The sequence below is a fragment of the Sebastes umbrosus genome, chromosome 8 (genome assembly GCF_015220745.1).
Source record: "Sebastes umbrosus isolate fSebUmb1 chromosome 8, fSebUmb1.pri, whole genome shotgun sequence".
Taxonomy (NCBI): Eukaryota; Metazoa; Chordata; class Actinopteri; order Perciformes; family Sebastidae; genus Sebastes; species Sebastes umbrosus.
The window spans coordinates 34,592,616-34,605,879 of NC_051276.1; the positions used below are offsets into that span (position 1 = coordinate 34,592,616).

General features: G+C 38.6%; 1 protein-coding gene across 1 annotated transcript; it reads left to right on the forward strand.

Moving 5' to 3' along the window:
• Positions 1-272: 272 nt before the first annotated feature.
• Positions 273-10,062, forward strand: slc2a8 (solute carrier family 2 member 8). The gene is made up of 10 exons (XM_037777895.1): positions 273-958; positions 3,185-3,347; positions 4,184-4,390; positions 4,581-4,680; positions 7,411-7,622; positions 7,814-7,963; positions 8,154-8,262; positions 8,500-8,676; positions 8,874-9,019; positions 9,440-10,062. The coding sequence occupies exons 1-10, from the start codon at positions 864-866 to the stop codon at positions 9,584-9,586; spliced, it is 1,506 nt and encodes a 501-aa protein (XP_037633823.1). The 5' UTR covers positions 273-863; the 3' UTR covers positions 9,587-10,062.
• The last annotated feature ends 3,202 nt before the right edge of the window (positions 10,063-13,264 follow it).

Consider the following 13,264-nt stretch of genomic DNA (forward strand, 5'->3'; position numbering starts at 1 on the left):
GCAGAATTGCCTTAGAAACAAAAAGAGTCCCAAATTCCACACTAACATGCTATTTAGTACGCTAAAACAGTATGTGAGATATTTTAGTATGTCCGAAACCTTAGTATGAAACCAATAGTACGCATTTTTCAAAATGACAGTATCCATAGTAACAGCAGAGAACATTTAAAACATTCACATACAGAAGAAGCTTAACAAAAACATAAACACAGAGCTGTGCCAAACAGAGGACAGAAGAAATGAAAGAAAACCAACATCAAATGAAGTTCATCAGTCCAGTTTCCGGGTGCTTTTCCTTCCCTTACCTCACCCCAACCTTCAGACCCAAACCAGAACATTTGGCATTTAGGCTGTCTGTTTAGATTCAGTTTAGAAGATGCTGTTTCTAATGGAAAACGCTTATAAAATAAGATGACTTATTGACTTATGAAAACGCTTATAAAATAAGCGTTTTCAGTCCAAAATGGCGGCCGTGGCTGTTGTCAAACAAACACCAGACTTTCGTCTCTCTTTGCTTCTGTACTCTTTGGTAACAGCGCCACGAAGACTTTTACTTTGAAAACAGGAAATGACAGGCGCATGTTGTGATCAGCTGACTGAAGTGTTGACAAGGCAGGTTGGCTGCTGGGAGAGGAAGCAGAAACACACACAGACAGTTTCTGTGATGAGCAGCTGACTGAATGTAACTGACATGTTTACTCCACCTCTACTCCCTGAGATACTCTAGAGGCTAGTATTAGTATACTCCGTCCTCAGTTTGGAGGCTGCAGTTTGTTCACAATCAGTGATTTCTGATCTGAGCTGTGATCCATGTGAGAGGAGGACCAGAAGACACCGGAGACACGTTGACTGCTGTCGGTATCATGGACATCCAGAACGAGAGGAGGAGGCTGCTGGACGAGGAGGATGGAGACGAGGATCCTACTGGACTCATGTCTGAGCAGGAGGCTTACCTGAGGTCAGTTAATACACTAATGACACACCTGAGGTCAGTTAATACACTAATGACACACTAATAACACACCTGAGGTCAGTTAATACACTAATAACACACTAATGACACACCTGAGGTCAGTTAATACACTAATAACACACCTGAGGTCAGTTAACACACTAATGACACACCTGAGGTCAGTTAATACACTAATGACACACTAATAACACACCTGAGGTCAGTTAATACACTAATGACACACCTGAGGTCAGTTAATACACTAATAACACACCTGAGGTCAGTTAACACACTAATGACACACCTGAGGTCAGTTAATACACTAATAACACACCTGAGGTCAGTTAATACACTAATGACACACCTGAGGTCAGTTAACACACTAATGACACACTAATAACACACCTGAGGTCAGTTAATACACTAATGACACACCTGAGGTCAGTTAATACACTAACAACACACCTGAGGTCAGTTAATACACTAATAACACACCTGAGGTCAGTTAACACACTAATAACACACCTGAGGTCAGTTAATACACTAATAACACACCTGAGGTCAGTTAATACACTAATGACACACCTGAGGTCAGTTAATACACTAATGACACACTAATAACACACCTGAGGTCAGTTAATACACTAATGACACACCTGAGGTCAGTTAATACACTAACAACACACCTGAGGTCAGTTAATACACTAATAATACACCTGAGGTCAGTTAATACACTAATAACACACTAATAACACACCTGAGGTCAGTTAATACACTAACAACACACCTGAGGTCAGTTAATACACTAATAATACACCTGAGGTCAGTTAATACACTAACAATACACCTGAGGTCAGTTAATACACTAACAACACACCTGAGGTCAGTTAATACACTAATGACACACCTGAGGTCAGTTAATACACTAACAACACACCTGAGGTCAGTTAATACACTAATGACACACCTGAGGTCAGTTAATACACTAACAACACACCTGAGGTCAGTTAATACACTAATAACACACCTGAGGTCAGTTAATACACTAATAACACACCTGAGGTCAGTTAACACACTAATGACACACCTGAGGTCAGTTAATACACTAATAACACACCTGAGGTCAGTTAATACATTAATGACACACCTGAGGTCAGTTAACACACTAATGACACACTAATAACACACCTGAGGTCAGTTAATACACTAATGACACACCTGAGGTCAGTTAATACACTAACAACACACCTGAGGTCAGTTAATACACTAATAACACACCTGAGGTCAGTTAACACACTAATAACACACCTGAGGTCAGTTAATACACTAATAACACACCTGAGGTCAGTTAATACACTAATGACACACCTGAGGTCAGTTAACACACTAATGACACACTAATAACACACCTGAGGTCAGTTAATACACTAATGACACACCTGAGGTCAGTTAATACACTAACAACACACCTGAGGTCAGTTAATACACTAATAATACACCTGAGGTCAGTTAATACACTAATAACACACTAATAACACACCTGAGGTCAGTTAATACACTAACAACACACCTGAGGTCAGTTAATACACTAATAATACACCTGAGGTCAGTTAATACACTAACAATACACCTGAGGTCAGTTAATACACTAACAACACACCTGAGGTCAGTTAATACACTAACAACACACCTGAGGTCAGTTAATACACTAACAACACACTAATCAATAAGCAAAACCGACTAGAATACATGAAAAGATAAATAAATAAAGGCCGGACTAACAAGGTAAAATACAATAAATAATTTGACTGATAAATAAATAAATACATAAATAAATGAATAATTACATTAATAGAGCTCAATTAAAAGACAGACTAAAAAGGTAAAATACAATAAATAATTAGCTAAATAAATTAAATAAATCTCAGTTAAAAGCCAGACTAATTTATAATATAATAATTTCGCACAATCACGATTATTTTGGTCAATATTGAGATCATGATTATTTAAGACGATACCTCATTGACTTTGGAAACATCAGGCATTTATTAAACAGTTCTTTTTAAAATCAATATTTTTTAATATAATTCAACTGAAAAAAAATACGAGAAATAAATTAAATTAAATAAAATACTATATATACACACATTTAAATAAATAATACAAATTATAAATAAGATCAACTATGATATAACGTTAGTGCTCAACCTCTGTTCCTCTTTCTCTCCACAGTAAAGTGAAGAACAGGAACTTGTACCTGGCGACGTTCGCGTCCGTTCTGGGTCCCATGAGCTTCGGCTTCGTGTTGGGCTACAGCTCTCCCGCCATCCCAGAACTCACCAGGATCGCTGACCCTCGGCTGCGGCTAGACGCTGACCAGGCGTCCTGGTTCGGGGTAAGCTGATGATTCATACCACACGATGACTCAAAGCAGAACCGATTTTACATGATGTGTGTTTTTTTTTTAACTTATATCAGCAGTTTTACGTCATCACATGTTGACCAAACACATCTCGTTGGATTCACTTCAGAGTTCTAACAATAACAGAGGAAAATTAAAATTATAAATAAAATAATGAATATAATAAGTATTATATAAATTATAATAAAACAAAAAATAAATGACTCAATAAATAAATAAATAAATCTGTCATTAAATGTATCAAAAATAATATAAAAAATAAATGTAGCCATTAATTAATTAATTAATTGATAAAATGTGACATAAATTGATATTTCTGTTTTAATTTGCTTTTTATTTATCTATCTTTAGCCCCCATATTTACATAATGAGGCTGAAATGCATAAAAAAGTGTAAAAAGAAAAGGATACAGAAATAAATGAGGGGTGCAATGCAAAGGGAAAATCATACATGCATAAATAAATTAAAACATTTTAAAACAAATATAAAATAAATAAAGAATAATTGCAAAAATTAATACAAAATAAATTAATAATAAAAAGCAAAAATTAATAAATGTAAAAAATGATCAAAATAAATACATAAATAAATAAAAGGGAAAACTAAACAGAAGAGTAAATACATAAATAAGGATGTGAATGTGTGTAATTCTTCTTGTTTGTGTGTAAATAACAAGCTCGTCAGCAAAAAAGTGCAGATTTTGAAGAATATGGCAATTATTTAGGCTTCTAATTTTCACTTGTACATAAGTTGTAGTATTAAACTTACAGGGTAAAATGTAAATAAAATGACCTATATTTGTGTCTCAGTCCATAGTGACGGTGGGAGCGGCGGTCGGCGGCCTGCTGGGCGGGTGGATGGTGGGGAAGATCGGCAGGAAGCTCACACTGATGTTCTGCTCGCTGCCGTTCGTCTTCGGCTTCACCATCATCATCGCAGCGCAGAACGTGTGGATGCTTTACGCCGGCAGGGTGCTCACCGGCCTCGCCAGCGGGGTCACGTCGCTGGTCGTCCCTGTAAGAAGCACCTGGACGTCACTGTCCTGCCTCAATACCTCCATGTTGTCGTCTTTCTTTTCTTCCTCTTCTCTTGTTACTATTTCCTTTATTGATGTTCATACTGTGATTTCCTGCCTCATTATAAATACATGCTCATTACAAATTTGGGATCAATAAAGTAAATCTATCTCTCTCTCTCTCCACGCAGCTGTACATCTCTGAGATGGCTCACGAGCGGGTACGGGGGTTGTTGGGCTCCTGTGTGCAGCTCATGGTGGTGCTAGGCATCATGGGAGTTTATCTCGCAGGTATGTAAGCTCAACTACATGTTTATGGCGTCCTTAAATATCATTTTGTTAAGTCTGACTCCAGGTCAAAGAACGTATATTGATAAGAAGTGAAAGTCGATTGGTCGTTCCATTGCAACATCAGCACAGCAGAGCTACACTGATGAGCACTACTAGCTACTGGCCGATAGCCGGTTGTTTGGGAACAGAGACGTTAATACGTCCACCACGGTACAGGCTTATACCATACAGTCCATGGGTGTATTAGAAGATAATAAAAGTGATGAATTACAACCAATATATCCATTATTACAGCCACATACAGCTAGCAGGAAGCTGGTAGAACCCCATATGTCATATGAGCGTGCAGGGCGGTGCGGTTCCGTGGGTCTGATGAACGTTCATTATGGCGAGGAAAATAACTCTGGATTCAGCTGTTAGTTCATTTTACTACTTTTAGGACATAATGATTTAAATGAGGGCTATTTAAGAGTTCCTACTGGGAAGTTGATTTACCTAAAAAAAAAAATGATCCTCTGATTTACAGACGTATCTTTATACTCGTTGGTGTTTTCAGTCCAAAATGGCGGCGGTGGCTGTTGTCAAAAAGGCCCCAGAGTTTCGTCTCTTTGCTTCTATACTCTGTGTAAGGGTTACTGAAATGAATGAATGAATGATCGCTTTATTTTTTTGCTTTCTGATTGTACAAGAGACATGTCAATCACACATATGGCACAAAACTCACAGAAAAACAAACAACAACAGTTTCATCCCAAATCTGAATTTCAGCAAGGGCTAGAGCCGGCCCTGAAGGCAAGGGCACCCTTATGAAGACATGAGGGTTTTGTATTGCAATGAATGGTTGATGACTGAGCCCAACGCTATTAACAGAGAGGTAAAGATAGATTCTTGCAGGCTCACACAAAGCCAGGACATACAGTACGTAGCAGTGAGGCCGGCGGCTGCCTACGAAACTCCCACAAGGTCACAGTTAACCAGCTGTAAATCATTGATGTGACGTTACAACATCCACCATTAGGACAGTAGCTACACATCTGCCCTCTTCTCTAAACATGTGTATTATCTTCTGGTTATTATCTGTGTTCATTCTCTCTGTGACAACGCGGTTTAGTTTAAGTTGTTTCAGAGGTTGCTGTACTGTTTTTAAACGTGCGGATCAAAGGTTGGGAAGAGGAGATGAAACCTGGCCATCATGTGATGTGATCAGAGTCCTCTGGGACAGCAGCAGCCTCGCTGACTGACCTGTACGGACGGAGCTGCTGCTGCTTCTCACTAATCTGGTTAGCTGCATGCCATTCACCAACAGAAGCTGGTGTGTCACATGACGTTGGCTGTCTCCTGTTAGAGGACGGTGAAAGTCTATTATGTCATTTAATGTGTAACAAACGTGGCATTCATTTAGTTGATGTCATATAAAGGATTTTCAGAGGAATAATTGTTTGATAGTTTGCAAGATAAGAGAAAAAAAAAGATGAATTCAACTTTGTCACGAGCCGGCTGGCGTTCAGCACAAAGGTGAAGTCTGTGGTCGAAGTGGAGAATCCAGCGGAACAATCAGATCTGCAGAGGAATGTATTTTTAGATGCAGACGTTCGTGAGGAAACCTGGACTTGACAAGGCTCCTCTGTGTCCGTCGTGCACAAGTCAGGATCTGGCATGTTAAGAACATAACTGGGTCGAGGGAGCCCTTTGAAAATGACCATGACAGTTTTTCCTCGCCAAAATTTAGCCTATGTTTATAGCGTTATTTAACCTCCTTCACTACAAGCTAGTATGACATGGTTGGTACCGATGGATTCATCAGGTTTTTTAGTTTCATATGATACCAGTATCTTCACTCTAGCTTTAACACTGAGCCGCTACAACCTAAAAATCACAAGTTGCGTTAATGCGTTAAAGAAATCAGCGGCATTAAAACGAATTTGCGTTAACGTGTTATTATCGCGTTAACTTTGACCGCCCCAGTAGACACATAAGTGGCATAGCGAGCATGGAGTTAAAGACACGCTATTGCATTATTACATTATTAAAGACCAGATTCCCACAGTTCCTGGAGAATATAAAGTCTGTAACCATCCCTCTTTGTATGACGTCACCCATTGAGTTTGTGGACTGACATTTTGAAGCCTCAAATTCTGCATTTTGTCCGTCGCCATCTTGATTTTTTTGCAACCAGAAGTGACACAAGAGGGTGGAGCTAAGTACAACCAAACGCTGAATAAGACATTTTTAGACGACCAAAATGTGACTTTGGTGAAGTGTAAACACACTGTGAAAGGGTTAAAGTTGTAAGATGAAAACACAGACAACTCCCAGACCGGACAACGCCGTGGTAGTGACCTGTCAATCACAAGGTAGCCCCGCCCTAAAGCATCCCCTGCTTTATGGTCTATCTGACTCTAAATGGGACCATAATTTACTAAATGAACATCATGCTGTATTGAAGAAGACTTGAAACTAGAGATTGAGACCATAAACTCATGTTTACAATGTTTACTGAGGTAATAAATCAAGTGAGAAGTAGAAGCTCATTTTCTCAGAGACTTCTATACAACTAGACTTTAGTTTAGCAACCAGAGGATTTGTATTTGTATTTATTGTTTTTCCTCCATACCGTGTTATGTTAATATCTAATTCTGACTCACATATTGTTGTAAATTCACCTGCCAGTTATTTTCTTTACCATAAATGCTGGTTTCTGATCCCGGGCCGTGTGAACTCCTCCTGCAGGTCTCTACCTGGACTGGCGCTGGCTGGCGATCTGCAGCTCCATCCCGCCGACGCTGCTGATGGTCTGCATGTGCTTCATGCCGGAGACGCCCCGCTTCCTGCTGTCGCAGGGGAAGAGGCGGGAGGCCGAGGAGGCGCTGCGCTTCCTGCGAGGGCCGGACGCCCCCGTCGAGTGGGAGTGCGCCCGCCTCGAGGACACCTATGATGAGCAGGTGAGTCTGTTGTTGTGTCGGCAGTACGTTGCTTTGGCCCCGTGCTGCTACTCCTGTCTGTTTCTCCAGACTCCATCTACTGGAGGTAATACACTGACTGTGGAGACGTACGTCATACAACCACACCGAGAAACACCTGAACTATCCCTTTAAAAGCGTTGAGTGACCGTGGTCTTCGTGTTTCCTCTCAGAGCTCTGGTTTCCAGATGTCCGACCTGAAGGACCCCGGTGTCTACAAGCCTCTGGTGATCGGCGTCATGCTGATGATCTTCCAGCAGATGACGGGGATCAACGCCATCATGTTCTACGCTGAGAACATCTTTGAACAGGCTCATTTTAAGGTGAGGAGGCTTTAAATTGTGATTTTATTCTGGTGAAATGAACTCTCCATTGAGTACCACTACTGTCCAGTACTGTCAATGTTGTCTTTGTCTTCTAATTCTTTGTGTCATTGTTGCTCTTGTCGTCATATCAGTGAAAACTCGATCTTGTTGAAAGCGTCGGTGTGAATGTTTTGCTGTTGTTTTTCAGGAGAGTGACCTGGCTTCAGTGATCGTGGCTCTGATTCAGGTCGTCTTTACGGCGGTGGCGGCGCTGATCATGGACAGAGCTGGAAGGAAAGTCCTTCTCATCATCTCAGGTATTTTCAATCACATTTTCTATTTTAAGTAAATTGTATTAACTTTCTTTTTATATTAATAAAAACTTTCGAGAGGCGCCTAACACTGACAGTGAACTGCAACGTCCCTTTTGTTGCACGTCTTCCTGTTTCTTTCATTTACTGCCGAATCTCTACTATCGACTCTCTAATAAAGACATCAAATGACGACGGCGAGGTCGTGACCGACTGTGCTTGTTTTTCCTGTTCGTAATCAAGGTGTTGCCATGGCGATCAGCACCACAGCGTTTGGGGTTTACTTCTACCTGATGTCCAAAATACACAACCCCACCTCGCTGAGCGACTTGGCGCTGGACGTCCAGAGCAAAGCCGGTGAAGAACCCCACGCTGAACTGGCCTGGCTGGCCCTGGCCAGCATGGCCGTCTTCATCACAGGTGAGAAACACTGTGATGTCACAAGTCTGATCCAGTTATTAAAGAGAAACCTGGACCCTATTTTCCCAACAGCAATGTTTGAAATTGGTCTGTACGGCAGCCGTGAAACGAGCTGTAATGTACCGTACAGTCCTCGAATCAATGTACTTGCTTATATTGTTGTATGTTGTTGCTCTAATAATCGCTGCTGTGTTCAGGTTTTGCTCTCGGCTGGGGTCCGACCCCGTGGCTGATCATGTCGGAGATTTTCCCCTCCAAAGTGAGGGGGGTCGCCAGCGCCGTCTGCGTCCTCACCAACTGGAGCATGGCGTTCCTCGTCACCAAAACCTTCCAAGACATGATGGTGAGTGCTCAACGGGATTCCATCTGGGAACATTTGATTTGTTTTTTATGGGAGGCCAGATAGTACATGAGTAAAGATAGATGGTTTTATAGTTATTTAAAGGGCTGGTCCATTGTTTTTTTGTTTTTGTTAGGTTTTTATATCATTCTTTATCATATATAAGTATGTTCTAGCGTCAAAATGCCATTTTCCCTTTGGGTTTATTTTGGACTGTTGGTCAGACGGAACAAGCCATTTGAAGACGGGAAATTGTGATTTTTTTTTCTTTTACTATTTTCTGATAGTTATAGATTAAATAATTAATCGAGTAATTGAAAACATAATCAGTTTGACAATTAATACATCATTTTTATATATGTTTTGGTATCTCCTGTGAAACTATGAAACCGTTCATCCCTATATGACTGTGACCTCTTCCAGGGTCTTCTAACCAGCGCTGGAACCTTCTGGCTCTTCGCCTCCATGTGCATCGCCAACGTCATCTTCACCATCGCCTTCGTCCCAGAAACAAAGGGCAAGACGCTGGAGCAGATCGAGGCCACGTTCAGAGGCACATCAGGTCCATAAAGCCCCCCCCCCCCCACTCCCACATCCCCCACACCTAACGCCAAAACATCATGCCACCCAGCTGCAAACATCTCAGACCTCGTATCTCTGAAGTGTCCTCGGGGACACTGTGTGGGCATTTAAAAAAATCTGTTATAAAGCTATGAAGCTGATTGAAACTCTGTCTTATACTTAGTTTTTTTATGATAGAAACAGTTAAACCTAATGCAGAATAATACAGCAGCACAGTAATACACCCTCCCTACATGAAGGTCACTGTGTTGCTCTTTAATGAGAGATGTTTCTAATAAATAACCATCCCGTATACATCCCGTACGTATCAATGAGGTTTGACTAACCCAGGGGTCAGCACCCTGCGGCTCTGAATAATAAGTGGAGATGAATAACTGTTTTTTGTTTACATTTTTATTTTTATTTATCATTGTTGTAGGTCTATGGTACGACGGTACGACGGAGTATTAGGGCCACATTGAGGGGAAAAAAATAATCTGAGGTTACGAGAATAAAGTCGTAATATTATGAGAATAAAATCAGAAGTTTACGAAGAAAAAAAGTAAAATTACGAGTAAAAATAATTTACGTGTTATTTTCTTTTTTTTCTTGTAATATTATGACTTTATTCTCGTAATATTCTGACTTTATTCTGTAAATCTCAGATGTTTTTTCCCTAAATGTGGCCCTAATACTCCGTAGTACATTGTCTCTTTGGCCCTCACTGCATTAGATTTATATACTAAATACTTAGACTATAAACTGTGTTACCTTCATCACAGATTATTTATTTTTTTTGCCTAAAATATCTCTTTTGATAGTAAAGGTTGCTGACCCCTGGACTAAAGTGACAGCCGGGAGTAAATCATGTGTTTCTGTAGGAGGTCTGACCTGAACCCTTTAGGTCATTAAATACAGTTTTCCGCAGGTCAACACATCTAAGTGACTCCCAGTGAGCAGATTCAGCACAGGTTCAGTGTCTTGCTGTTGGGACACTCAGTAAATAAAACTGAGGGGTGAATTCACAAAGGATGGATTGCGGCCGCTGATAGCTCCATGAATTGCATATTACTTATTACTTGCAACTTGCTGCTACCTCCAGTGAGAAGAGTCTCCACTGCCCCCTGCAGGTCTCACTGCTGTAATTCACCTCCACTCATTCAGTTCATCTGTGCACATTTAAAATGTGCTTTACTTGGGCAGTTTGAACTGAAACTGAAAATCATGTACATAGTCAAATGTATATATAACATGGGGTCTTTCATACTGTCAGGTTTGGATTCTGTACTGTGAAGTATCAGAGGGGAAATCGGTGTTAAAGGTGAACTCCACCCAGCATCTTTCTTTTATAGAGAGAGGCGGTGGTAAACTTGAATTAATGTCGGATATAATAGATTTCAAAGGTGGTAAGTTTTCACTGTAGAAATAGAAACATCAAAATGTCCATAGATGTTTCTCAAAGCACTGCTGCAGCCTAATCTATTTTTCCACTTCAGTTTTCACCAATTATCTGCAGTTTGAAATCCGTCTTAAATAGTTTTTCTACACTGAGAATATGTTTGGTCGAAAACAAACATTTTAAAAATAATTATTTTCTATTTGACAAAAGCTGCAGAGTGTCGGGAATATAGAGACTTTTTAAAACAACAACATTGGTGTTTTTTATTACTATTTTTAGAATAATGTGTGGTGTATTTGCTCCTTAAACTCTAAACAGATTTTTGCAGAAACTTTATCGTGCTGTTGTTTAGAGAAGTGACACTGACTGTTCATTTAACTCTAGTTGACATCATCCAGTGAAATTAAACAGATTCTGTGATGCTGAACTTTTTAAAACATCAACAACAGAAAGACAAACTGCCAGCTGTATGTAAACTCTCTTATAAAGAAGAATACGGGTGTGTTTTTGTAACTTTTTTTGTAATAATTTGCTCTTGTAAAAGAAATGTTTTAAACATTAATTATCTGACTTGTACACGCTCGAGAGAGGGATGATGTTTAATTTCATACTCAAGATGAACTGACTTCTCTGAAGATCCAACTCTTTTTTTTTAGAGTTTAAATGATTTAATGTCCTTTTTTTTTAACTCATTCAGCTCTCCATGGGTATAAATAACTGTCAGGTTTTGGGTGTTTGTTTGCTATGGTAATAGATAAATCATTCCAATCTTTAAGTCTTTTTCTTTTGGTGGCTGGATGTTTTTAATATATATAATTTACAAGTTCACTCTGAATTAAGTTGGAACAGGATCTAATGAAACTCTTTGTCCCAGTTTCTCCACTACGGCTTTCCATGTTTGCGTTCATTATCCTGGTATGAAACTGAATTTTACCATAAACTGTGTCTGTGAATAAAATCACAATGTTGTTTTGAACGTCTTGTGTCCTGCAGTAATGATTCAAAGATCTTCAGATTTATTATCATTTTAAATTACAGCCTTGTTAGAAGTTGATGTGATGCACAATGCTGAAAGAAAATAAGCCTTTCATTAATGTAAATATATTAAAGCAAATACAAAATTCTGGCAGGATGATGTATTTGTATTAAATACTGTACATGTTTACAAAAGTAAATAGTTTAAAACTGAATATCTAATTTTTATTATTATTATTTATTTATTTAATTTCAGGTGTTGAATGGATGCATGGTGCCATTTAACCCGTCGATTAAGAATATATTGAAAAAGATTATTGCCTGAGAAAAATAAGTGTTTGCATGGGAAAAGAAACATTTGATTTTATTTATTACTGACTACATTTTCATCTCTTAAGAGCTGAAATATTTAAAAAAAAATAAAACAGATGCAAGATGTATTTTTGTTCATATGAGACAGACTCATATTAGGCAGCTTTTTAAACATTCCTTTAATCACACAGTAAAATTAGTCGAAATAAATGGGCTGTATTTTTATATTTTATTTCATGCATTTTTCTATGAATTTAGCCCGTCATAAATTTAATTTGCCATTTATAACAACCATTTCTTGTTTCTGCATCTGAACAATGAAAGATATGTTTTCAAATAACTCCTGAATTATATTTTCTCAAATAATCCACTGGATGATGCTATTGTAAGAAATACATAAATTAGTTAATGAATAAATAAATAAAATGATAAAGAAAGAAATGTAGAAATAAAAGCCTCAATTATCAAATAAATGTGCAGGTTAATTTGAAAATAAATATGCACAGAAATAGAAAAAAAATTAATAAATAACATGTATTGATTTATCAATTTATTTATGTATTTATCAATTTATTCATTTGTCAAATTATTTATTTGATTAATTATTTATTTATTCATTATACCATAGGGTAAATATTACATAGTTTTCTTGACAATTTAAATTCTGAGTTTGCGCACAACAACGTAAATGACTTTCAAAATAAAAGACGTATCAAGTAAATTTTACACCAACGTGTCAAATTTGATGTCCTCAAGTTTGTTTAATTACACCAAGATAAATAAATGAGAGCCTTAAAATAAATAAAAACATGCCACTGACTATTTTCTTCAAATACATCTTTAAAAAGTCTACAAAGAACATTATTTTGACAGCACGCCTTTTTCCTGTCCGCGGTCAAAAAATAACGGAACGACTTCCTGGTGTCACCTTGCTTTGTCGTCCGGACTCTCAGCCTGCCTGTCTTCTCGGGGAGATGCTGCCGCAGAGATGGAGTTGAATC